This window comes from Cuculus canorus, chromosome 9, assembly GCF_017976375.1.
Source record: "Cuculus canorus isolate bCucCan1 chromosome 9, bCucCan1.pri, whole genome shotgun sequence".
NCBI classification, from domain to species: domain Eukaryota; kingdom Metazoa; phylum Chordata; class Aves; order Cuculiformes; family Cuculidae; genus Cuculus; species Cuculus canorus.
The window spans coordinates 19,681,162-19,708,752 of NC_071409.1; the positions used below are offsets into that span (position 1 = coordinate 19,681,162).

General features: G+C 39.2%; 1 protein-coding gene across 1 annotated transcript in view; it reads left to right on the top strand.

Moving 5' to 3' along the window:
* Window positions 1-2,899: 2,899 nt before the first annotated feature.
* The window catches only part of SPATA16 (spermatogenesis associated 16), a 102,932-nt gene continuing 78,240 nt past the window's right edge, over window positions 2,900-27,591 (top strand). Inside the window, 6 exon segments of the mRNA XM_054074538.1 lie at window positions 2,900-2,957; window positions 10,402-10,452; window positions 10,455-10,547; window positions 10,550-10,627; window positions 23,349-23,443; window positions 26,796-27,434. Of these exon segments, the coding sequence (XP_053930513.1) occupies window positions 2,900-2,957; window positions 10,402-10,452; window positions 10,455-10,547; window positions 10,550-10,627; window positions 23,349-23,443; window positions 26,796-27,434 (1,014 nt within the window).

Here is a 27,591-nt window from a genome sequence, read left to right on the forward strand (position 1 = left end):
TTTAGTAAAAGTGTATTTTGAGAAGGTATGAGTTGCTTAAAACACTGTGTTGCATCTTAATCTTAACTTTAACATTTGCTATCAGGATTGCTATAATAACATTATAATTATCTATAATATCAGAGAATTTGCTGTTCATCCTACTTAAAGGTAATGCAGTGTGAGTCACTAAAAATTATGAAACTGAATTGCCATTTTAATTTCAGGATATCATTACCTCAACTTGCATGACCCAGTTATGCCTACCTAGGAAGCAAGTTTTCTTATATATATTTATATACATGTATATATTTACAAAGATCCTTGGAAAACCAGAGTCAATAAAATTTAACGTCCCCAACCTTTTGGGTAGTATGGTGCTGGACACTGAGATTAAGTTACTCTATTATGCTTCTCTTCCCATCTGTTATTTCTCTCTCTGATTCTTGGCAGTTTTTCCAGCTGACAATTCGTCGGTGAAGGTCTGAATCCAGCAATCTGAGTGGGTGATATCTATCAATCTTGTGCCACACGTATGCAACATTGCTAGGCAACAGGTAGCAGTATGACACCCACATTCTGCAATTTCCTTTTGGTGACTGAGACTTTTACTATATTAATTATACTGAACTTTATTTCATGTATTTCGGGCACTAACTTCTATGGAAAATATTTTTAAAAACTCTTTGAGCTAAGATTACTTTCTGTTGCATATTGAATGAGCAAATATTGGCAACTGATAAAGTCATCATTCTAACAATTGCTAGATATGAATGCAGTGCACAAAGCCTCCTAAAATTGCAGATAAGTGGGATATCAGATTATTTTGTGTTGAAGATAACTATGCTACAATGAAAATTTTTTGCAAGGACTTCAAAACATAAAAGACATAAAAATATAAAGTGAGGAGATAACTAGGGAGGAAGTTCCTTTTTTCTCTACTTGCTTTCTCTATTTTTTCACTGGCTTCTCTTTTTCAGTGGTTAGGATGCTTCAGAGGGACTAAGCTACAGATTTACTTTCATGCCCCATCACAGACTTTTTGTGTGACCACCAGCAGGTGAGGCTGTGTTATACTACGGAGAGAACACAAAAGAGCTGCACTCAACTTTACTTCTCCTGAATTAGCCTAGCTTAGGAAAAATAGCCAGCCCTTCAGTGTTATTACACCCTTGCAGGTAATGTATTTTTCTATGGATGTGGGATTTCTCGAAGATGTGTTCCACAGTTATTTAAGCTGCAATAAACTGGGTCATTCTACACATTTAATTTTGAAATAATTTGCCTGTCCTTTCTGAATACACAAAGGAAATCCCTGAAATGTTCTCAAATGGAGCTAGTCTATTTGTTGCAAAGTGCTTGTGTTAGCCACTGATGAGTAATAGTAAGTTCAGCTTTAGTTCATACCCTCTGAGAAACCAGTCAAATCAAATTAACAGCAGCAGCACCGTACTCATATTCAAAGTTTTGCCAGCAGACAGAACATTATTTGGGCCACTTCTCGAATTACAACCCACACTGCCTTTGCAATAAGATGAGGCTCTTTGAAAGTATGGTCCAATGATCACGAGTGATGATGAGCAGTCAAACCACCATTACTTGCAGAACTACTGGAACTGGTTTGCGTGTCTTGGTTAAACATGAGTAATTCATTATGCCAATATCATTCATGAGACCCCGAACAGAGCCTTGATCAGCCTGGGTTTTGTGTTCTCACTTGTGCCATTTTATCTCCTACAGGGTTCATCAGCTGCTCGTAACCTGTGTGTGTGTGTAGTGGGAACATAGTTCCTTAATATATGCAATGCCATACCAAGGCAGATAGCTCATTAACTAGCAGCTTAATTTTTGCTATATTAAGGTGAATGCTAAGAGGGAAGAACACTCCAAGTATATATGTAAGTTTTGGTCAAGAAAACGTGTACACTTACAAACTGTATTTTATAAGACAACCATTTCTGTAAGTGAAGCCGCTTTTAAGTATGTCCATGGGATACTGAGGCTCGGCATTGTTTATTGTGCAGGCATGACCAGCAGTTACATGTCTACCTAAGAGATATTTGCTGCTGTTACTCCCTAGGTTTTATGTCCTGGTTATGTCTTTGACTGGAATGTACTTTCTGTACAGAAACTTTATCTGTACACAAAGGGATTGACTTCAAGAATTTGATACATACAAAGAATTTCTTCTTTTCTCCTGCAGCTGTCCTCTCCTGACATTGGCTCAACCCTGCAAAGGGAAGCAAAGTCCAAACCTCGACAGTAGACATAACCCAGATAGGGAAACTGTTGTACTTAGCTGTAAAGTATATCAGGAGGAAAACAAGAGAACAGTTGCTTCAGAAGACAATTTTCCTCTCTACTTAGACTTGAAAATCAATGCTAGAATAGATGGATAGCTTTGTTTGAATACATTATGGTCCAGAAGGAAAGTCCAAGTGAACACCCTGTCTCAGAGCAGCAGGTCAGGAGACAGCCTGGATCTCCTATGCCTGGATGAGGCACTGTGTGAGATACCTGTTACACGTCCAGCTGTGATTAATGAGGTTGGAGAACAAGCTCTTCAGTTACCAAACACACTTTTTTAACATTTAATCTCACTGGTCTAGAGGAAAGCTGCAGACTGACAAATGCACGTGAATATTTGGATGATTTTTAGTTAATTTGTTCCCTGTTGCTCATATTTTTCTGCCAGACATGAGCCCTGTAAGAGCAGAAAATCCCGCCATGCCACAAATACCTCTTGGTAGCCAAATGCGAGCATGACTTTGAGAGTCAGAATTTGTCACTGAAACATACTGTTGTTTAAGCAACAGGATGGTTTCAGTTGCCCTGTTAGTATTGGGATTTTCTTAATTTCTATTAAGAATTTATCAGGCAACATCAAAAGCTTTAGCTTGGGGAATTCATAAACAGGGATATGATTAATACAATTTTAGATGTATTAGTAGAAGATGCAGAACTTGCTGTGGGAACTGGTAATTTAATTACATTCTGGTTTATGTGATTCATATACCTAATATTCTGAGTACTATATTAAAAAATAAATACAACTTAATTTTTCATAAGGCATTGCTTTGCTCAGCTATACAAGCAAACAGTTGATTACATGGAAGGCATACGTTTGATTTGCTGTAAAAATTAGGACCTCATTGTACCATACAGTAGCTTTCAAATACAGCTAAAGAAAACAGGCGGCTGCATATACATAAATATATAAAATCCCCAGGGAAACATTAAGACTATATTTGGGAGGTTTATGCTGAATCTCACAACTCATATGAAGTCTTGAATACGAGTAGCTTAAACAGAAAAGGATGTTCTTCATAAACTATTTATAATACACGTTTCCTAAATTGTTAACTTTCAGTTTTGCACCAAGATTTAATCCAACTAGCATGAGACTTTTAAGTAAAGTCTCCCTTGTATCTCTAGGTTATGTACTGTGACCAGCAAAAGCGCTGGCTTTATCAGTTTCATAGGTATGATGCAGCTGCAGTTCTGTGGTAGTCATGGAAATTATACCACTGAAAGTAAGAGAATCAGGCCCACATTTATTAAGTAGAACAGAAATATTTCTTTGCAGGTCCAGGAGAATCTTAATACGTGTCTGGATGTATCATGATGCAGAGGAAACCAGTTTTCTCCTGGACTGACTGCATGATCTAAAATGTGCATGCCCTGAGTATCTCTAAAATATAATGTAAAATATGTTTGCTGTATTTGTGAAGGTCAAAGAGATTTTATAGACTTTTTTTTCCTTATTTAAACAATGCTTCAATGATCAAATTCTGCAGATTGTTAAAACCCTGTAGCTACCTGCAACTGAAAAAAACTCTGACAATTTCTAATAAGTACAGCGGCAGAGCATCATAAATCTGGGTATACAGAAATTTAAGACCCGAAGATCTAAGAAAAAAGAATTGTTTGGCAGAAGAGACAATATTTGTACAGATTTTCTATGGAAAGCCAAGATCACTCCCCTTCCAATTGCCTCTAGAAAGCACAGAGCACATTACGTGTGCCGCCTATTGCAAACAGGTAGTAATATTTTTTATCGTCTTTTAGAACCAATTCCGTCGAAATTGGTGTTCTGCAGAACCCCAGCTGCTGGGTTTTGTGTCAAGGAAGAAAGAGAAGTGCAGCAGGTAAGCTGTAAAACCATACGCACAGTGAATCAATTCTGCACTGAGTTGTGCAGCAGAGCACTGGGAAGAAGCCATCCTGGGACGGCTGAAGCTGGGCTCCTACAGCTGTGAAATAACTTCGTAGTTGTGTTGTAAACCTGCCATGCACAAGGAAGCAGAGAGATTGGAGATACATCCCAAATGCTCCCATTTCACAGAATTTGTCCTTTGTCAACTGCCCATCAATGCTGCAGCTGGAATCTGCCCAAGCCAAGATGGTTTTGTGTTCAGAGGAATAGATGCCAGGGTGTAGTTGCAGAAAAAATAGAGCAGTATGATGAAGCTGTTCCTTATTTTCTGAGAGGCCATATCAACTGAAAATATTTCTTCAGCAAGTGACAGGATTTTTTATTTCATTAGAAAGTTCAGTGGATTCAGTATGTCTACATGTATGATTACCCCATCTTTGTTTTCAGTTTTCAGTGATTCTAAGCCTGAGAGGTATACATTTCTAAAATTTAAACACCAGAAGTATTTTTGCACTTAGAAGACATCAACATCCAAAGCAGCTTGGCTTTCGTTTGCCTTGCATCTTCTCCCATCCTTTATTCCTCATCAGAGTGGATTTTGAACACAAACAGACCGCATGGGGGACATTTTGCTTACACACAGGGCAGCTGACAATAAAAAAGAAAATATAGCTATGTATTGGGCATATGTGGGTTTTTTTCCCAGTGTTACATGGTTGGTTTGGCTTCACAGAGTGATGATTTTCTATTTGCTTTTAAAAAGCTAGAATTATCTTGAAGTTATTTAGCCGTTAAATTTCCTCAGTACATACATGCATACAGAGATAATATAACTAGAAGACAATGAAAGAATAGCACAGCTTGATTTCTTATTTCTTTTGTTGAATTGTTTCAAGTTCTCATCTTGGAGGAAGATGTGTTTCTAATAGTTCCAGTTGGAATATACAAAGCTAATGATGTACATTGCTAATGTACAAAACAGATTTCCTATTACAAGGAGTCTCAGACAATAAACATATAATGAGTCCACAAGTAATTTCTCACTGAAATTTTCTCTCTAACCATTCCAGAGTCCTTGACCTAAGTGCGGGATTTTTTTTGTCAAGATGGCAAAACCAATCAAGTATATAAATTGAAAAAGGGCATGATGGTTATATCAATATGTCCAGAAAAATATTCAAACTCATGAATGTAATCTACAGTAAGATCAGCCAAAGTTATCACCAGATGTTTCTTGTCCCACATGCCACAGCTTGATTGTATTGCAATGAATTCAGCTGAAAAGTCTCTGTGAGAACTCTGTTTTCAGCACAATTTCAGGCTTGGATTCAAATACCAGAAATCGTTTCAGATTTCTTAAAACATCCTAGACAAATATGAAGCTCTGCTCTTAAAGCGTGCCAAAAAAATTGCTTATAAAAATTGCACTTAAAAATCTGTAAAGGAGTATTCTAAAAGCAGTTATAATTAGAGCTAGACCTTTGGGGGTCAGCAACTTACACTTGTACAGCACAAAGGCTTAGGGCCTTATTCAGTAAACTATTTGTCTGAGACCATAATGCAAGTTCAGAGCTACAAAAGAAATTTGAACTCGAGTTTCTGCATCAACTCGTAGTATTTAGCCATCCATAATATGAACAAACAAAAAAATCAATATTTCCCAAGGTACTTTACAGCTCATCCTCTATTTTTTTATGACATATCAAACCAAAAACCTACTATATTCTTGTTGAGAAGAAAGATGCTTTTAGTTACTTAAAGTTTGAGGTCCATTTAAAAATGAACGTCATTAAAGTCAGATACTCACGGGCACAAAGTTAAGATGTTAATAAAACAGATAATATTTTATTGGAACACACGACTTTATTTTGCTGCAATATTTGCAGAAAGAACATGTCGAAATGGACTTCCAAACTACTTTAAACCCAATTCTGGACAATACAAGCCTGAGATGAAATGAGATATGTTAATAATGATGATTCTGCTTTTCAGAGGTATTGACCACCAAAGCTTATATTTAACTTCAGGTAGAATTGTGTTCAGCATGTCTGAAAATTGGGCCCTAAATTAAAGATAAGTGTTTTTATCTGGGCAACATTTCTCTAAGTACCACCTACAAATTATATAGTGATAGCTCTCCGCATAGGAAAACCTTCTTTTGGATTATTTTAAGATAAAAGCACAGGCCAATATCAGCCCTCTTACAAGCTGCATACTAATGCTAGGAGGAGAAGGAAGGATTTATTTGGAATCTTCTAATTGACCTCAGTGGAATTGGGCCTGGACCCATTAAAACATTTATGAAAAGCAGTTATGGAGCATGAATAGTACCCAATCTAAAACATTAATGTCTAGGTAATATTAAAAGTAATTTGTTTAACAGTAGCAGGGAGGGGAGGAGCAGAAGCCTGTCTGCATTAAGGACTAAATTCCTCCAAATTTCTGTCTTTTTTATCATTATTTTTTAAACAGTTGCAGAGACAAAAGTTGGTGACAGGCAACATGGCTTCACTAAGGACAAATTGTGCCTGACAAATCTGGTGGCCTTCTATTATGATGTTACAGCATTGGTGGATAAGGGAAGAGCAACTGACATCATCTGCCTGGACTCGCGTAAAGCACTTAACACTGTCCTTCATGACATCCTTGTCATTGGAGAGACATATATCTGCTGGATGGACTACTTGATGGATAATTAGTTGGCCAGATGGTCACACCCAAGTGTTACGGTCAATGATTCTATGTCCAAGTGGAGATCAGTGATGAGTGATGTTCCTCAGAAGTTGGTAGTGGGACCAGTACTGTTTAACATCTTTGTCGGTGACATGGACAGAGGGATTGAGTGCACCCTCAGCAAGTTTACTGACAACACCAAGTTATGTGGCATGGTTGACATGCTGGAGGGAAGGGATGCTTTCCAAGGAGACCTTGACAGGTTTGAGAGATGGGCGTGTGTGAACCTCATGAAGTTCAACAGAGCCAAGTGCAAGGTCCAGTATATAGTTTGGGGCAACCCCAAGCACAAATATACATTGGGCAGAGAATGGAATTAAAGCAGCTCTGAGGAAAAGGACTTGAATGAGATGGTTGATGAGAAGTTCAACATGACCTGGTAATGTGCACTTGCATCCCAGAAAGCCAGCTATCCTGGGCTGCATCAAAAAAAGCATGACCAGCAGATTGAGGGAGGTGTTTTTTCCGCTCTACTCCACTCTCATGAGACCTGACCTAGAGTACTGTGTTCAGCTACGGGGCTCCCAACATAAAGAGGGTATGGATCTGTTGGAGAGAGTCCGGAGGAGAGCCACAAAAAGGGTCAGGTGAGCATGTCTCCTATGAAGACAGACTGACAAAGCTAGGGTTGTTCAGGATGTAGAAGAGAAGACTCCAGGGAGACCTTATAGGAGCCTTCCAGCACCTAAAGGGAGTCTACAAAAAAGCTCATGAGGGACGTGTTACAAGGGCATGTATTGATGGGAAATGGGTAATGATTTTAAGCTCAAAGAGGGGACATTTAGATTAAGTATAAGGAAGTAATTCTTCCCTTTGAGGGTGGTGAGACAATGGAAGTGATTGCCCATGCAAGCTGTGGATTCTGTATCCCTGGAAGCATTCAAGGCCGGGGTGGATGGGGCTTTGAGCAACATGATATAGTGAGAAGTGTCCCTACTCATAGCAGGAGAGTTGGAACTGGCTGATCTTTAAGGTTCCTTCCAATCCAAACCATTCTATAATTCTGTGATTCTAAGTTGCTGTTTTTCCTGAGGCTTCTCTTTCCCTAGCACTAGCCTGAGTGTTAGTAATACTCTTCATTTTCACCTCAGTCCTGCATTATCCTGATTTTCAGACTAATCTGCCAACATATCACAGCTTCACCTATTCTCAGGAATGACGTAGGCCGTTAAAGGCATTAAAACAAATATGCTTCTGAAATGAATGTGTTTTGCAGGAAGTAAGTGTGAGGGTATCCAAAGCCAGAGGGTATGTTCAGAACAAGGGGATTCAATTCCAGGTTGTCACAAAATGTTCTCCATCACCACAGCATGGCAGAAACCTTTTCTTAATGCTATGATAGATGGTCTAAATATGCCACTTACTCAGAGTTATTGGATACGGGAACATGCAAATGTACCAATAATGCACGAGCCTATGCTTTATGAAGGGCACAGCTACCAGAGAGGTAAATCCCTAAGGATTTAACAGTAGCTGTGCAGCTCTATGGTGTCTTGAGTATGAGCCTCTCTTCATGCTCATTAATCTTGATAAGAGAAGGGATTTATCTCCAATAAATATCCCAGCACTATGCCTTTTACAGCAGCTTTTCAGATAGCTCCTAGTCCAAACAAAAACTGCTGTTAGTGTATGATCCACAGCTAAAAAGTACCTGCATGGAAGTTGCCTAGCAAAAGTTAACCCACTTAGCAATGGGAAATTACGAATTATAAGTGAAAAGCAAACAAAAAGATTGGTAGGAAACGTCTGTGAGTCTCTGTCCAGTACCTCTTGTCTCTATTTCCCAAAGCACTGACTTCTCCTGTGGTCCTTTACAATTTATTTCCAGAACCTCCCAAAATGAACACTTTTACTTTTGAGCACATGAATGTTGCCTTGTGTCTCTTCAAACCTGGAAGAGCCGTGTAGTCATCCTAGATCTATAAAAAACACTTTCAATGAATAATGTGACAGCTCAGCTTTTGGGCAGAAAAGATCTTCAAGTGTATGTGACGCCAATGTTTACTTTCTCTACTGCTCTCAGAGGGATGTGGCTGAGTCATGTCATCAAGGACAGTGACTACCCCTGTCCGAAGGCTGCCTGCACCAGAAGTCCTGCACATTGCTGTTTGTCCTGGCCAATCTTCAAAGCCCTCCTCTGCCTGCCTTTGGCTACCTTCAATTTTCCTTGGAATTATTTAAGACAAGTCATTCTGGAGATGAAAAGCAAAGTATATTGATTTGAGAATTTTGTTTCAATGTCTCGTGAAAGGTGTAGTCTCAATGCTTCATATCGTTGTATAATATTTAATCTGCACTCCCTTCTTGGACTGTTTATGACAGAGACCAATACAGCCTGCTTCTCAGATCAGTCACATTTTAATCAAACACAACTATTTTATTTTCCTGCTTATTTTTCAGACAAAAAAGATATTTTGGGGGGTGCATATTTTTAGTGAAGAAAAAAATCTCCACTAAGAAATATCTGATGAACATTTTTCAAGAACATCTATTTTTTATTTTTTTAAGGTCTGTTCCTACTGAGGAATCTTTGATGTAGTCAGCAAGACTTTTCTACTGCCTGGAAGACCTATTGATATATAGCCAAACAGAGAACAGGGGAAAAAAATCTACTCTTGTATGTCACCAAATTCTTAATCTATTTTATGAGCCTCAAAGACTACAACTCTTTACACAGTAGAAATTTCAAAAGATTTGGAAACTCCTTCTTTTTTCTCCTTATATGGCTTATCTAAACTTGAAGTTTTACTTTTCATGAATATTTTTAACCAGCACAAACCTTTTTTAGGCTTTTTCTTACATCTATTCTTTGTCAAGGAAGAAAGAAACAATCCAGTGAATCAGATCCCATGTGCATAATCATACAACTATACGAACTAATCGCATCCATAAAAAGCATTCACTTCAAACATTGCTGTATAGGGAATGCTTAACCTTAAAAATTATGCTGTTTGGACTAGCAACTTTGAATACATCTTACGAGCAATCCATCTGCACCAGTACTTTTTTTTTCTTTTTTTAACTTAAATCAGGGGACTTGAGCAACCTGACAGCATTTATAATAAGCCTGCTGATCACCTTACCTTTTGTAATTCTTGTTTCGTTTTTTTGTTTCACATTTCTGTTATAGTAAGATACATGTTTTTAAAATGTTTTTTAAAATTGATCACATCTTGATTGGCAACGTGAAGAGCGGAGTAGTCACCTCAAACAAATTTATAGCAAGCTTCAAATTTGTTACCCCATACAGAGCCATCACCCATCATAAATAATGCAAACTGGGTGGGCTGGATTGTCGATTACCCTAGGAGGTCTCATTTACAGCATAGATTTGCCACTTCTTCTTTCAGCCGCTAAGGCATGGCCAAGCCCGGGTGCTTGCCATGCAAGTGGAGGAACCGTGGCAGGCAGCATAGAGGCTGGGGGTGAGGGGTGGTGAGCACATGGGGTGGTGGCAAAGTGGGGGTGTTGGGGTTGCTAGGGGACACCAGGCTGTGGAGATGGAGGGAGAGCACAGGGTGGTGGGGACACAGAAATTCTGGGGACACTGGGTGGTAAAGATGTGGAGAACATCAAGGATGGGGGGCTCACAGAGTGGTGAAGATGCAGAGTTGCCAGGAACATTAGGTAGTTAGGGCATGGGGAGGTGTGGAACACCAGGTGGTGGGGTCTCCAAGGACAACTGGAACGTTGTCTTTCAAAGCCCAACACATTCTGCCTGGCACCTGCAGCTGTTAAAAGCAGATAGAGACCTAGCTGGTAGGTGAGAAAGCTGTCTGTCTCTATTCCATGCACGAAAATGGTCCAGGTGTGTCCTGGGTTATCATTTTGGAAGGTTCCCTTTGAGGAATTAATGGTTTTCTTTTCCTGAGCTGGCTGTACCTTCAGTGCTTGCAGTGGGGATAGTCCTGGGAGGAAATGGGGGCTCCTGGCCATCACAGAAGAAACCCACATATCCTCCTCTAGGATTCCCATGCTTAATGGGGTGGGGACTAACGAGGGAGCAGCTTTTCATATTCTTCACCTCACCCAAATTTATTTCTTTCTATCACTTAGTATCAACCTCTTCACATCTCAGCCATCTGCATTCAGGGAGCTCATCTAGCAATATGGAGTCTTTTAGGAACTTGACTCAACCGCTGTCCAGACTCTCTATCTTGAGCGGTCTTCCTCTCCTATTAGTCCTTTAAGTTAAAAAAAAAAAAAAAAAATTAAAAATCACCCTGTAAGATTTAGGTGCAGAAGGGTCTTCTCATCTTTTTCATTTCACTATTGTTCCTGGCTTACATTTTCCTTCCAGTCCCATTTCATCTGACTACAGCAGGGTTTTTTTGGAGGAAAAAGGCTTAATTATTGTTTATCTGTATCTCCCTGGATCTTACTTCTAAATTACCACATCATCAACAACCCCCTAAACAGACACTAGGAAAATTCACATGAGGGAGAGACACTGTCAATGCTTCAACCAGAAAGAAAGCTTCAATCAGAGGTGCTCAGTTAGACACAAAAGAGCCCAGCTACAAAGGCTCAGGAAACTTTGTTTCATTAGTTCTACTCCTCATCCAACTACATGTCCTACACGTTTCACGCTTCTATCATCTTCCCTTATTTCTCTGTTCCTGCATGAGATCCTCAATGCTTCTCCTCTCCTCTTTTCCCTCCTTAGTCATTTCCATTGTATTTCTTTCCCCCTTTTGTTGTTAGCCATGCTGCACTTTCCCCTCACAACTGTTTTGCTATGCTCTGCACTTTTGAGCCAGCAAATCGCCAGGTGTGGATAGGATGCAATGATTCATTTGTCTAGGGTTCCCTTCAACAGCATAGTTAAAGTAGAGAAATTTAGATGCCACATCTGAGTCGCACCTGGGAAAGCAAATGTGCAGAGGAAGCAATAGGGCTGAAGATACCGGGGAAAAAATCTGGCTTGGAAGTAAATTTATTCAAAATGTAAGAAAACCCATTTCTTAGCAATATGGCACATTTATTCTGTTTTGAGATTTTGTATCTTAGTTACTTGATTCATTGTGCTGATTTTGTTTTGTGTTTCTTATTCATTTCGTCTCCCTCTGGTCATGGGATTCTTTCATCCTCAGCGCCTAAGAGGATCGCTTGGCACTGGGATGGAAATGTTGTCTATGAGGTTTATGCCATTTTCTACTCTATTTTGAAATGCTTTTTGAACACATACAGCATTCCAAGTTGTGAACATAACTCCAATGTGTCTTCCTCCATCAGCTGTTTTGCAGCCTGCAGTTACAAGGTTTGTTTGTCTGGGTTAGAAACAGCAGAGACTTCATATTTTTCTCCATTTTTTAAATGCATCTGCAGAATTTCTTTAGAAATTAAAGTTAACAAGTTGCTCTGACTTAAATGTGTTCAGCAATTTAGTCTCTTGACAAATGAATAAGGACCTTGGTGAAAATCCTTTTTTAGAATCAAGTACATCAATGGACCTCAAGGCCTGATGAGCATAAATACACCTCCTTTAGTGGTCCAAGGTGGGAAGAAACCTCTGCTTGCACTCAGTGGCCTAAGATGCAAGTGGTAGAAGTCAGGTAGTGGGAATAAAGATTTCACATTATATATAAGCCAAACATCTTCTAAAAAGCTCAGTTTCTTCCATCTTCAAAAATATTTGGCCTAAAGTATTCACAAGGAGGTGAGGAAGAGCAGAGACGGAATTACTAAGCACATTGGGGCACATTGTAAAGCATTCCGGATCGACTGTGTTGGGGACAGCCATGCAGTTCCCTTGTGTGCTCGTACTCATGCACTTCAGCACACTCAAGAGCTTGGACTGAGCCTGCGTTCACTTCCCAAACACTTCCCCAACAGGGATGATGTTCCTCAAGAGACCCTGAGGTGAATACGGGTATGCTGAGCTGTGTCTGTACCATTTTTAAATATGATTTAGAGAAGACAAATGCAGGAACCCTAAAAGTGAGAAGATGATCTGCCATGGTTCTCCTATAAGTGTCTTAGTAGGATTTGTTTCCTCTGTGCCTCATTTCTGTACCCCACTTTACCACAAAGGATACTTCTTTTCTCTGCTTGGTCTATTTAAAAACATCTTCTACAGTGAATGTGTAGAAGCATAATAGGAACCTGATCTCAGATGGGACCATTTAATTTTTATTATAATAGTAGTAATAAACATACTAAACACAAACAATGAGCTCAGTGTATAAATAGATTCAATATATTTAACTGGATTTTGAAATTGGTTCTCCATGAATGGACGCCTATTCTTGTTCAGATCAGAAATAGCATCTTAGATGGTACTGTGGAAAATGATAGAATACCTGTCATCCTCTTACTGGGATAAAGTAGAGAAGGAACATTAGATTTCCACCCCAGGCCTGTGAAAAGATTTTTTTTTCAGATACTGGATTTTATTTCATTATGTTTCCTTTTCTTCATTTAATTTAATAATATGTTCCAAACCTATTTATCCAAATGCATCTGTTTTATACTTGGGGAAATACAATCTGAAAAGAAAATGTAACTTTTTTCCAGTAAAGTTGAAAGAATGGAAGGCAACTAATTTTAACATATTGCCACTTAATGTCATCTTCTTTGCTGATAAAATACATGGTAAGGCGTTTTCAGTAATCACTTCTTGAAACAAAACAGAGCTTTCCTGACCTAATGAATGGAGATACATTTATTTATTTATAGGTTGTTCATCATTCTAATTCCTTTGTGTTTCAGAAAATATTAGTAAGTTGATCCATGCAGCACTGAAGAGAAGTGAAGTCTTATTAGCTCCATGAGGCACAGAAATCATGTGATCTGCCCACTCTTTCCAGAAAGATGCATGAAAAGTATAACTGGAACAAAAAAAAAAAAATTGCTTTTCTTACAGTACCTAACCAATAAAAACCTCCCTCTGTCATTCAATACTGCTAACCTCAAACATTAAATATCCTCAGGCAGGCAACCAACAACACCTAAGTAGATAAAAATGGTATTTTTCTTGTAAATACGTTCTTTGATTTCTTTCCTTTTATTTCCTGAGTCTTTACATGATAGTTCATTTATAATTTCAAGTTTTTCCTGCAGCCATGAGGGCTAGAAAAATTATTTTAATTTAACATCGAAATTGCCATCTAACCGAATAACTTCTAGAGCCAAGTTGTAGGCAGCCCACTAAATAAGATGAGGTTTGTTGCATTTCAAGGTGGCCCTGGTGCCTACTCCTTAAAAGATTGTTAATTATTTTTGTGAGAATTGGTGGTATTGCTGGGATGTCCATACCTAAGCTTACAAAACAATTTAGGAAATGTAGGTAAAATATTGTGGTAATAGTATTCAGCTGTGAACACTGACAAAATGTTATGGGCAGTCTCATGACACATGTAAAAGTGAGTTCTTTAAAATGTTTTGCATTGGTTTATCTTTGTTCTGACAAAGTCATTGGGGCTTTTACAAACTGACTGACCTGGTAAGTAAGGCCAGCAATGAGGAAACTCCACGTATCATTGCTGTTTTGAAAGACTATTCAAAAAATTCAATGTAAAATGTTTTGCTGCATTCCACATTTCTTCATTATAAATATAAGCCCCAGCTCTGTAACTGCTTGTTTGCACATTTAATGTTATGCAAGACGGTTAGACTACTCACTCCGATGAAATTAAGATGCTGCATGTGTGTGTTTGCAGGACCGTGACCGCAAGGGATACTTGCTCAATGTAATAACTACCAGTTGAAAAACAAAATAAAAATCAACTCTAATTGTGCCCATTTAAATTCAAACATTGAAAAATAGCTTAAATATGGTATTTCAGAATGTAAATTTTATAAAAAGTCTGACGATTTTAGGATTCTGTTAGCTCTTTAGTCCCTATGTAACGAGGCTATTACATAGCATTTCTCGGATTGATGTCTAAAATAATGCAGCTGCAAGAGCAGCTGCAGCAAGAATTCACAGAACCAGGATGCGAAGCAAGCCCTGCTCAAAGTCCCTGGCTTTAGTTTTCTGTTGTGGGCTTTTTTTTCCTGCTTATTTATTACCTTAATTCCATCATCCTCTGAAATATGCCTTGCTGGGAATAACTGAGGGTTAAAGCTTTAATGGCTTTACTTTGCCTCACAAATGAAAAACATGGAATTTACCTTCTTCTGCAAACCAGAGTCATTCTGACAGCAGCAAATGCTGTTTTTTCAAAGTGAACACTTCAGGGTTGGTCCACACTAAGACAATAACAGGCAAGAAAAAACACAGCATCAGAAAGGCAGAAAGATCCTCCACTGTTAGGTATACCAGAGTACAAGAGCATCTTCGTGGTTCTGGTATTTAAAGAGACATCTGTGCCCTTGGGCAGGATCTGATGGACTTGTGGGCTGCTGCCTCAAAATGTTGGTCTGTCATATCGCTCACAGGCAGATTTGGAGGAAGTTGCAAATCCAGCACCCACATTTTTCCTCCCCTTTTCATGACATACAGAGGGTGACAAGAATAAATCACAGCAGTGTTGAGCACTAAATAAACTCAGATTTTGATCCATCCCAAAGAAATTTGCCACCTTTGTCACCCCATTTCCTAATCATGAAGCCCAGAGAGGTTAACCGTTACCTTGATTCTTTTGGTTCTTCCATGAACAGGTTGATATTAGGTAAAAACTATTTTAAGTTATTTTGAAACAAAGCCTTACGCATAACTTAAAATCAACATGAGTAAATCGCATCACTCAGTCTTTCATAGCCACCTTGTAAGACCTTCAGCAGAATAGTTCCCAGAGAGATTTACAATAACAGAGGATACAAAGAAGCCAAACATCATCATTCACCTCCCAAATGTGAATGTACAATAGCCCGTTAATTCAATGGATTGGCTTACTGGGCAAAGTGACCTGTACTCAGGGCAAATGGCAACAGTAAACTCATGCTCCTCTTTAAACCTAAATTGCAGAGAACACTTCACAAGTGCTTTACTAATGGCAAAGTTCGTAACATGATGTTTGCATCCCAGGTGTAGCCATGCCAAACAGCACAAGTTACTCATGACAACATCAACTGGATAAAAGGAACCAAAATAGTTCTCTTTCAATTGATATAACATGTTCGGTTGCTTTATTACAAGTTAATATTCAGGTTGCAACATCTTGCATCCATTGGAGCTTTGCAGAATTTTCTTGGGAAGGTCATAAAATAAAACATTAGAGTAGTATAACTGAAAGGTTACAAAAGCATTGGCTACAAAATCAACGTTAGTCTGTGACAGTGTTGGCTCCAGGCCCAGTGAAGTTTATAGGAAATAAAGGCAAGAATCAACCACACATCCAGTAAAACGAACAAAAACATGTTAGAATCAACTGCTGGATCAGATTTTTTTGTTGTTTTTAAAGTGGCTCACAACCACCATTGGATTTCCCTTGGCTGCCACTGCTCTTACAAATTTGTGTCGCTGCATACAAGCATGTCGAAAACCAGGTTCACTCGCACATCCCGAATGGGAAATTTGTACCTGTAGAACTTGAACCGTGTACCTTTCTATTCATCAAGGGAAGGAAGAAAAAAATCTATACTGTTCTTGTAGCACTTCAGGCTTTAAATTCATATTGACAAAAATAATGCAGCAGAGGTAATAAACATACACAGAGATTAAAATAATGGCACAGAAGGCCATTTCTTTACTGAAAAATTAAGACATCAAGCTAAGAAAAAGAAATTAAAACCAGAAGCCATACTCAGAAACTAAAAGCTGTCAAAGTAAAAGAACTGCCTTGAATGTTAATCTGAGCTATTTCAGCCAGTCCTTTTTCACAACCTTTTCTTTCCTGCTAACTTTTATGTTACAGCTCTACTGCTTGTACAAAGTCGCTGAATTGAAGATCTACCTGTTGGGAGCTCTCATCTGTGCATGCTTTAGCCCTCAGTTGTTGCTGGATTTGCAACTGCCACTATTAAGCAGTTGTATGTCAAATTACAAAGCAATTAGGGTTTAATTCCATAGTTGTAATACACAGGTTAAAAAAACTCCACAAACCCTAAGTCTAAATTTCCTAAGTTTGTAATGATGTATTTGGAAAGTTCTTTTTCATTAATGTAATCCCCAAAGTACTCATATGTGCTTCACCTGGTGTCATGTAAGTTTTTTATATTTCCACTTTTCTCTTTGCCTTTGAGTTTCATTATTCCACACTGAGAAATGGTATAATAACTTGAGTGTTTGCTAAAGCAGCTAGTGGAACAAGAAGAAGCATAGATAAACTATCCAGATGCTTTGTCATCTATTCCAACCCTTAAATTTTGCCTCATTCTGTCTTACATAACTGCAGAAATACTGTATCTAAGGTGAAATCTTTTGGAGGTATATCATTAATGTAAGACAACTGTAGTGGTGGTATGAAGAGGAGCAGTTTAGAGGATGGGTCAATGATGGCTGATACCATTGTGCTCTGAATCAGGAGCCAGGGAAGGACGAATGCGCAGCTATGCCTAATTGATTGAATACCTCTGCTTAACATCTCTGCATCACAGTGGGACTCACATATTTAATTACATATCTAATGGGAAATTCAGCCTCACCCTGTGAGTTATTGTGCTTCCTCGATTTCTCCTATGTTGTAGAAGCACAGCACTTCACAGGACTGGTCCTGCCACGAAAATTAATTAGTTTATGCCTGAACAGGGCTTTCAACATACAGATCATTCTGTCTGACAAAGTAATATTAGATAACAAACTGAGTTATTCAATTGAATTATAGAGCCATAAGAAAATCATTGTCTCTTATTTTTAATCAAGCAGATTCCAAGCCAAATTAGTCCATGATGATGATGCTTTGGCTATTTCAACAGGTCTTGACACCAGAAAAGATTCTCCCTCTTTTTTTCTCTTGTGCACCCCGGCATTTTCACTGCTCTGTATAATCAGCTCAATAAAGCCAGCTCCAGGTTTCAACTTAGCCCTTACCTACTGTTCACCCTACACATGAACAGTAACTGGCAAGTATTGGTTTAGAGAGAAAAGCCTCCATCTTGATCTGTTTGTTTGTTTTACAAACATCCTGTTTAACCACCACTCACTGCAGGGATACCCAAGTCTAGAAACACCTCTGAAAGTTTCAAAGAATTAAGCACCAGTAGTTCTGCATTTCTTTTCATGGCATCAGAAAAATCTCAGGTTATAGATGCGGGTATAATTTCACATGCATGAATGCTTCAGTGCCCTCCCACCAGTTAACAGACTCTCTATTAGACTCCATAACCCGAGCAGAAGAATTTCAACACTGCCTTTAAGGGTCACTTGAGCATAAGCTTCAAGACAAATTGTACTGCTGGGGTCATAGAAACTCAATAGCTAACTTGCCAAAAGAACTTAGCTTTGTTTGCTGACGTATAAAGGTATATTTTTTTTGCCTGGCATTTCCAAAGATTAATTTATCATCATAAGAACCTGTTTATGGTCAAGAGGACCATCAGCTTCCATCTTCCCAGATTTGGTGAAATCTTTGGGACAGATCAGTGTTATTTTATCCCAGTGGAAGATCTGAACTAGATTTCCTATTTCTCGTTTAGGCTGTGGTCTTCATGGACCCTTATTGCAAGAGCATCGTCATTCTGAGAATAGCAGGAGGGACTTGCCATCATCCTCTCTCTGATCCCTTGTTCCCTCACTCAGGATTGTACTCTAATGTTTTAACACTTTTTCTTCCATTTATTGCTCTTACATTGAAAATCAGATACAACAGTCATAAAGAACACCACCATCAAAGAAATAAAAGCAAAAGCCACAGCAATAAAAGAGGAGGGAAAAGGAATTCCATTTAATGACATCCATCTAGGGAGATTTTACCTATGGGGAAGTGGATCAATGTGTTCAAATGGGGTGGTCCTACTTAAGAGCCTGGAAGTTGCAGCTAACATTCTACTGAAAAAAAGCTCGTGGGAGGTAACAGTGGATTTTGCATTTGGTGAACAGAAACACCAGCAGCTAAAATGGCAGGTCTCATCTAACGCATCCCTTTTCAATTAAGACAAGTTAATGAGAAGAACTGGGGGGACTGTAAGGGGACACCCATCCCAGGGTTGGGTTCAATCACAGTAACCTGTTTGTCTGGTAGAACTAGAACAAGAAAAGAATCCATTTCCTCAGCCACTTCTCTCACTATGTGTTTGATTTCAGTGCCATGCAAGTTGTCAGATACCTCCTTTGCAGATCTGACGGCTGATATGTTTTGTGTACTGCACAGTAGGTAATGGAAATGTTATAGGTCTGTTAATGTGTCCTTTAGGTTTGGGTTTTCCTAGGGCCTGGTCCCATAGGAATCTGATTATTTTGTGAAGTGAGAGAAAGCATTCTCTGTACTGTGAAATCTCATTGAATTCCTGCCCCATCTGGAAGCAGGGCTGCCCAGAACAGTTCTGAGATGCAGACCTCTTAATAGCATGTTGGCAGATCTAATCAAGCCCACAGCATAGTCTGCAGCAACCCTCCTAAACCAAACTTTGCCCCTCTGCACTCGTTCTTTAGAAGTACTCAGCTCCCACCATTTCAAAGCAATCTTTTCAGAAAATCAATAGTTCTTCATCTCCTTCAGAACGAGAGCAAGTAGGACACTTGGACGTTTGCTCTGTAATCTCTTCAAAAAATTGCTTTCTTGTCTTCCCAACAGAATTAGGAAATATTGCAGTACTCAGAAAAAAAAAAAAAAAAAAAACCCCAAAAAAACCCACCCAAGCTTTTTCAGTACAACGTCTCAGTTGTAGAACCAATCTTTGCATTCCTTTTCATTTAGGGATTACCCTAAGCTTACTGGTCTGTTTATACCTTAGGCACACACATATATCCTTGTTCCTCACACAGAGGAATTACTTGTTCTCACAACTCCACTTTGCAGGAGCCTGCTGTAGAAACCTTTACCATTTTAAAATTTCCGTTTTCTCTCCCTCTTTCCTCTTAGCGGCCCTTTAGGTATGAAAATGAACTGCTTTGCTCCCGCAGTGCTGAGCTGCTGAATCCGACCGAGGAAGGCTGGCCAGGCTTCACATCCCTGTCAGACAGAGCATTGACCTTTTTTTCCTAATTGACAATGCAGGGCTTTGTGCTAATAGGATGACATCATTACGCAGAGCTGAAATGCTTTCCCTGCTGTCTCTTTTGTCTCTCAGCATTTTTCTCCCACACTTTCAGAGGAAGTATTTCACTTAGAAGGGAGTGTAAGGAAGACAGTATACAGTACCCAAAAATCATATGCAGAAAACATCCCCAGTTTCTCTCTCCATTTTTCCTTAGTCACACTAGTTACCATCCACATATCCTGTGCCCTCACTATGTACTAAATCTTCCTTTTCCTTCTTCCTGGTTGTGATCACTGATGTTTCTTTTTTTTGTATTTGCTTTGCCTGAGATATGCTGTAGGGGAGATTCTGTTTCCCTCTTGATTTTGAATTATAATTGTAGTTGTTAGTCTCCTGTCCTTTTACAGCTCTAATTTTATTAAAACAACTTGTTAATAAAATCTTTTTGCATGCCTACAGCAATAAATAGTTAATTTTGTGTTTAATTGTTGGCATTTAACTTTTGCTGTGATAGTCAATAATATAAAGTTTTAAAACAATACTAGAAAGAATACGTAGCTGGGAAGAAGCCCCAGAGAAATGGAAAATATTAAGAGCTTCGTTTTAGCTGTCTTGTGAGATTGGCTCATCCATTCCGGTACATACTACAACCTTTTAAGATGCTGCTTTAAAGCTTGGAAAAAATTGCCTTAATGCTAGTTACAGACTGGCAGCCAAAGCATGCAGTCTTGGCTAAGCCAACAAACCAAGTTAGGTACCTATGATGGGCTTTTGCTGGAGAAGACAGAAAAAGCGGAAATTCTCATCCCTGCCTATCCTTCTCTCTTTCTCCCTTCTCCCATGGCTGACGTATTGGGTACTGCTAGCTCATGGGTTATATTTCCAGCTTGCTTCAGTGCCCAATGCAATGGATTAGCCGAGATTACAGGTACTTCTCTGTATCCATTTACCCTAAACTGCTTTAATTTGCACAGTAATGCACTAGAGCTGTAGCAGTAAAAGAGAAAGGTAGTATTGACCAGCTCGGAGAAGCAGCCTCTTAAATCCCCAGGGCCACCTCCACAGGACCGTGGCTGTCTATATCGTTGCTGCAAGAAAGGCAAGCAGGACATATAAAACAGACAAAACAAAGTGAAGAAGGAAAAAGATTCAGAAAGGAGAGGAAGTGGATCCCATTACTATTCAAGGCTACACAAAGTTAGTAGGAAGAGGAATTTATCTTTTTTCCTTTTTTGCCCAATAAATGCCCAACTACTTCATAGAAGATTTCTAGATTCCTGGACACATGACAGTGATCTTCATTCCATCCTTTCCTGCATTTAAATGCTGTCTAAGAAAGGAAAGGCAACCACGTTATTAACATAACTTGTGAAAACTTCTCCTGATTATTTTAATAGCATTTCCTATTTCTTTTGCACATTATCCTTAAGGACTCATTAAGCATTTCAACCAGGATTTGTTTCTTCCATTCTGTTTCTGTCATATTCACCTTCAACTTTAGCCTAAGCTTACTGTCTTTGCATAAGAGTGCCTAGTGAATAGCTATCTGGTAGCTGTGAACAGTAATTATTATACGGCTTAATATTTCTCTTATGTCTATAGCCTAATGAGATTAGTGCTTTGTTGTACTCAGCACAACATAAACAATTAATACGTGAGTTTCAGCCTCAAAGAGCAATTAGGATAATATGGTTAAATCCCTGCAAACTACTATGAAAAAAATACAATTACCCTTGCTAAATTTCAGCCCAGAGCCCAATTTATTATTATTATTTTTATAAACAAGTTACATACAGTGAGTGAAAATAGTGTTTAGAGTGTAAGCGCTGACAAAACCTTTACTGCAGCAATGTGGACAATGCAGCTGTAATAATGGCAAGTGTGCCCTTATCACAGCAAGAAAAATGTAAGAAGTTCTGATTTTGCACTGAATGAGCCATTACTTATGTCTATCACAAAGAAATGAGTACTGAACCAAAAAAAAAAATGAAAAAATACATTAAGGGGTTTTTTTTCCCCCAAAAGAAAACTAAAAATAAAAAAGATCAGATGTGACTCAGGCTTTCAAACAATAAAAATAGCAAGATGAAAGAACTAGGTTGCTTCATTGCCTAAAGAAATGGCTAGAATCTTAAAAAGTCTGAAACCTGATTGTAAGAGACTCACTTTATGGGCTGCTAAGAAGGTGCTGACCTTCATCATCAATAGATTGTCTGAGCCTTTGTGATATGCAGCAGTAAAGGAAGGAAGTGCTTAAAAAGTCAAACTGCTGAAAGATGGACTGGAAAAATCTCCAGTTCAGATCTCAGCATTGGTGGTATTGGTGCACACGCTCGCTCATTCAGAAAGCCTGTCCGTAAATCTAATACGGATAGATCTTGCTCAATTTTTTGAGCAATATACTGGAGCATCCTCGCCTTAGAGATAGATCAGGATATCTGGAATTCAATATAAGTGAAATTATTATAGAGGAGGGCAACTAATGACCTATCTGTTGTTGGAAGTGTTTTGTTGTAGTACTGTATTGCTCTGTCTGTCTAGAGGGCATTGAAGGAGTGGGATAACACTTGTACAGGTACCAGTGGTATAATTTTCTTATACTTGCTCCATAGTTTTGGATGCAGTTTTGCCCGTTCCAACATTTGCCCTGAAATGAACTGTAGCAGATGACTGCCCTGTGATTTCCAATGGCCTTCTGGGAGAAAAAGGCTACTATAGATGAAAGAGTTTGGTTCCTATAACTTTCCGGGAAGGTCCCATCACTGTCTGAGTAGCACACCAATATGGCAGTTGTCATTATATGTATCTTCTAGCAGGTTGGATTGGCCGTGGTGGGGTATCAGGCTAACAGCTATATAGCTGCTGGTATGCAAATGACCTCACTGAAAGACAGATGGGGTAACTTTGCACAAAATGCATGTGTGTTGCAGACACAGTAGTCCTCTGGCTGAAAAAAACATTGTGATGTTATCCTCTACAAACAGTGCAGCATTGAATATTCACAGCAGAGAGCACAAAATACAGATGGACCACTAATGACTACAACTTCTGGGACAGCAGATGAGGTACAGCCAGACCATCCTGAATGAGGCATCGTGTACCTTATGCTGCAGAGGAAGTGAAAACAAAACAAAACAATGACAATAGAAATCTCTGCCAGTTCTGATTGGGATGGAGAGAGGGAGAATTATTGCTGCCTCCGGATTTGATGCACAGTTTGTCTCTGAGTTTTAGCAAAGTGCTCATGGGGCACAGTCAGTGTCAGAGCATTGGTCCACTTGGACTGCTGTTGAGTGGTCAGTGTAAGGAACCTGGTTCAGAGTAAGAAATGTAATTGAGTCCCCTTTCTGCTTTCTAGCTGCCATACCATCCCCCCAGATCTCTGAACCGTGAAAATGTATGATCCAGCAGGCCAAAACTGGGGAACCTCTCCTTAAATTTGCTTCTTTCTCCACAGCTTCTGCCATAAAAGGCAACTGTGATCCTCAGAAAGCGACTTGTGCTGTCTACCGAAAGATTTTACCAAGACTGGGAAACAGACCTTTTCCTGAAGTGCAGCCCCACGGAATTCATATCCCAAAGAGCTGGTAACAGTTTCCATTTTAAAGCAGCTTAAACCCTTCCAAGAACTACTAGGAGAAATTCCTCTCTCCTGTCACTCCACTTAAGTTAATACTGAATGCAGCCCACTGGTTCTGCCTTGCTATACGCAGATTCAGGAAGATAACACTGCAGTCTTTGGTGTTTAGAAAGATTTTACTTCACAATCCTAAGGGCCAAAGCTTTTTTTGGTTTAAATAAAAGCTTAAATTCTGAAGGAAAAAAAGGGCTTATCAAAGAATTGGCGAAGAATTTAACAACTAGGTTCCACCTGACCTGGCAGTATGATTTATCAGCAGGTTTTTCTTTAATCTAATATGAGATAATAGGAGAAGGCGTTGAAAGCAGAATCAAACTAGATACAGAACAAAAAGCGTAAGTCATAGAGTTCACAAGATCACTCACATAAGGAAGTTTATGTATCTAGTAGGCAGGCCACTCTCCCCAAGAAGTTGTCTTAGATATATTGGGAAATCAACAGAAAAACTCAGAAGACTTTAAAGGATAAATGATCTTATGTTCCTTCTACATTTATTTTTTTTTTTCATGGTAGCCTTTCTATTTGATGAGAGGTGGCTTCCTTACCGATAAGCCCTACAAAATACTTAGCTATAGTAGCTCATAGTGCCATGGACACACATCTCTTAGTAAAGATTAACCCTCAAATATGAAGAAAGCTGAACTTGCTTATGACTGATAAGGAAGATCATTTCTGAGAGCACAGAAAGTTAGACTAATTTCTTTCTGACTATAGCACTAAATTGTCTATGTTCCCCTGCATAGTGATTCATTAGAAGCATTTTACAGTAAATGCTTCCAAAATAAAAACCAGACATTTTAACCAAAGTCTCAGGAAAATACTTAACTGACAAAGATAATGATTTTCTAAAAGCTTTTCCCTGGAAGTGTTTTTTTATTGAGGTGGTGATTAAAGTGAGCCTGCCTAAGTTACAACATGATTCCATTGCACAACCCAAAGTCATGTTAATCAGCTTGAATACCTAAAAATATGATAGAAGCCATATAAATCCAGTTAGTACAGCAAAATTCATTTCAGGTGCTGCTCCACCAGAGAAATGGCCATGAGTCTCGTGGCATAATGGTTTGGTCCAGTCAATTTCCCATTCACGCTGATATCAACCCCTCATCAAGCACAGGGCTTTGCTTTGTGAGCTTTCTAATGAGAAGAGTCCATTAACTCTCCTTTGTCTCTCCTCGGCACTATGCGGCTGCTAAAAGGAAAACTTATGCAAACTTATGTCTGATGTAGGCACTTAAATCTCACTTTCCAATGTTATCTAGGACCAACAGTGAACAGTCTGCCCAAAAGGGTGTGTTGCCCCTACAGCACCTGGGATAGTCACATACTGCAGGGCTACATGGAGGTCCATCACAGGTTCCATAAGTGACAGTTTTGCTGGCATGACATGGCACCAAGATAACCAGGCTCATCCTCTCAGCTCATGCTGGGGCTGGCTGGAGTATCTCTGCTCCCCTGCACAGTGAAGATAAATCATAATTTCCTAAATTACCCAGTGCTGAAGCCAGCACTGAAAAACACAGCTTCCAATCTTTAGGCTGTGCTATGGTTCGTTTTAAAAAGGGATTGAATGTCTTACAAACAGGTAAAATTGCTGCCAGATGCAAGTACATTAGCCTTTTCCAGCTGCTTTACTGCTGCCATTCAAAATAGCTTGCTATAAATATGATTCCTTTGAGCTCTATTCTGACAAGTGCGGAGCACTATCTGGGAAGGGCCAGTGGTTTTCCATCCCTATTGAACTCAGTAGGAGTTGTGATTGTTCAGCACATTGGAGAAAAAAAAGTCTACTGAAATTACCTTAAATTACGCAATTATCCCCTCACCTTTCACTCCTTCTCTTGCGGTCGTGGAAGGAGGAATAAGTTTCTCCACAGGCAGTTCTGCTACAGTAAAGTTTTCAGCCCGGAGGTTGTGAACAAATGTCAAAATCAACAAGTTCCCTGCTTCAGGGCTGCTGACAGTCCTCCCTGCAATCTGGCTTAGCTAAGGGGAGGGAGGGAAACGTGGCAGAGATTTGAAACCCAATTCACACTAAAATTCGGTATCAGCTTCTCATATGGCCTAAAATGCCTTTGCTCCTTCCTTTTACCCCTTTCTATGAATTTCTGCCCATTGCCCTGAACAATAAAGGTTCACCACATCACATTATCCAGGACACATTCCGGCAGCTTTTACGAGTGCAGTAGTGCATCCTGCAGGGCCCTCACTAAAATTCCACAAGTTGCTTGTTGTTTAAAATCTGTTTCTGGCTGAAGAGAAATGCATTTCTTGTGTATCTGTCCTTTGTACAATCTGTACCTGTAGTTAAGTACATTAAACTGATGGTGGATATATGAAGGTCCATTGAACAATAACACAAGGTTAAAGGGTGATAGCTTATGCTTAACAAACCATTCTGAATGACAGTCATCATTAAAGCCATTTACAATTAAACTTTTCATAACTGATGGTAAAAAATGAGAGGAAAATTACCTATGCCTTCCACCTTTTCACTATGAAGTCAGCAGAGGCAAGATGGAAATAATTTCCTTTGAATTTGAGCACAATTATAAGTTTAGAACGCAGACCAAATCACCCTTTCTATTGTACAGGAGCAGGTGTTGAGAAGAAGCTTATGAACTTCATTCTCCAGTGTGTTTTACCAGTTTGAATCCACTTCTGGTTCCTGAACTGAGAATTAGGCTGTTCACTATAATACAAGTGGAGGATTGTTTCACAGCAGCAACACTCCAGTGCCCTTTCTTTGCACACAGTTCAATAAGAAATAGCTTTGAAATCCAAATCTGGATCCGAATTTAGCTCAAACGCAGCTGAAGCTGGGACCCTACTTGGAGCTTGGGCCCCACTGGAATACATCCACTCTGCCTGATTTTTTTAACCCTAGTCACTGTGGTTAGCAGCTCTCAAAAATCAAGCTACAGTGATATTTTGCATCCTGCAATAACTGTAGCACAAGTCAATCAATCAGTCACAGGGGTTTGGTTGTTATTCTTTTGATTAAAAGCCAGATTTTCCTGATACACTGGCATTACTTTACATAAACAAACATCCGTTATCGAGAACTCTCAAAAATACTTACGACTCCTTAAAACTTACAAAGGAAAGATAAAGTAATTAGTGAGTCTGATATTCTATGTACTAACTATTGCACAGATTTCTTTCATAATGGTCCCTACAATGTGCCTTTTGGAGAAAACATTTGCATGCTATTTTGGTTTTGGAACATCTGAACATTCTTACCTTTTTTACATTTTTTCCTAGGACTCTTTCTTTGCTCATGTTACAGCATCAGAAAGAAACAACCACTTCCAAAAATATATCATAAGCATGGATGGCAAGAATAAAACCTCTCAGCAAATGCATAGTGGTAAGGAGTCAAACGTAGCAGCAAGCAAACTGAATTATATTCCTGAAGCACTGCAGGAGGTCAAAAAACATCTTGGGCATGGAGCAGCAGAAAATACAATGGAGAAAATAAAAATGACAAAGAAAAAGAAGGAAAGACAAAGTAATGATGTAGACGGAGCAAACCATAAACGTAAATCAGAAAACAACAAAAAGCTGTCTGTGAAAAAAGAAGAAACAATGCTAGACACTAGCAATCAGTTAATCCCAACACCTCCATCTCATATTCCTCTGAAAAGCCTAACAGACATAGAAATGGAGTTGGTCTACACTGATGAGGAAGACATTCCCTTTGAGTTTTCTGAGCCTGTGGCACCCACAAGCACACAATCAGTGGGTCACGATTCTGAAAAAGCAGATGCTCTGAGTGCATCTAATGACGACGCTTTGCCCCAGATTGACAAACAGCTTCAGACGATCCTGCAGGAAGCCAGCACTTGCTACAGGCAGAATGACTACACAGCAGCGGTGGAGAAGCTTTCAACAGCACTGGAGGTATGAGGTCAAAGAAGTACAACCGTCATAGCAAAGTAAATGAAAAGCTATCATTGTACTGACTGGATGTGATAATATCAGTGTAAACAAGGAGCACAAACCTCTGACGTGTATGGTTTAATAAAAGTCCTGAGATGCAATTTCATGTGAAATCTGA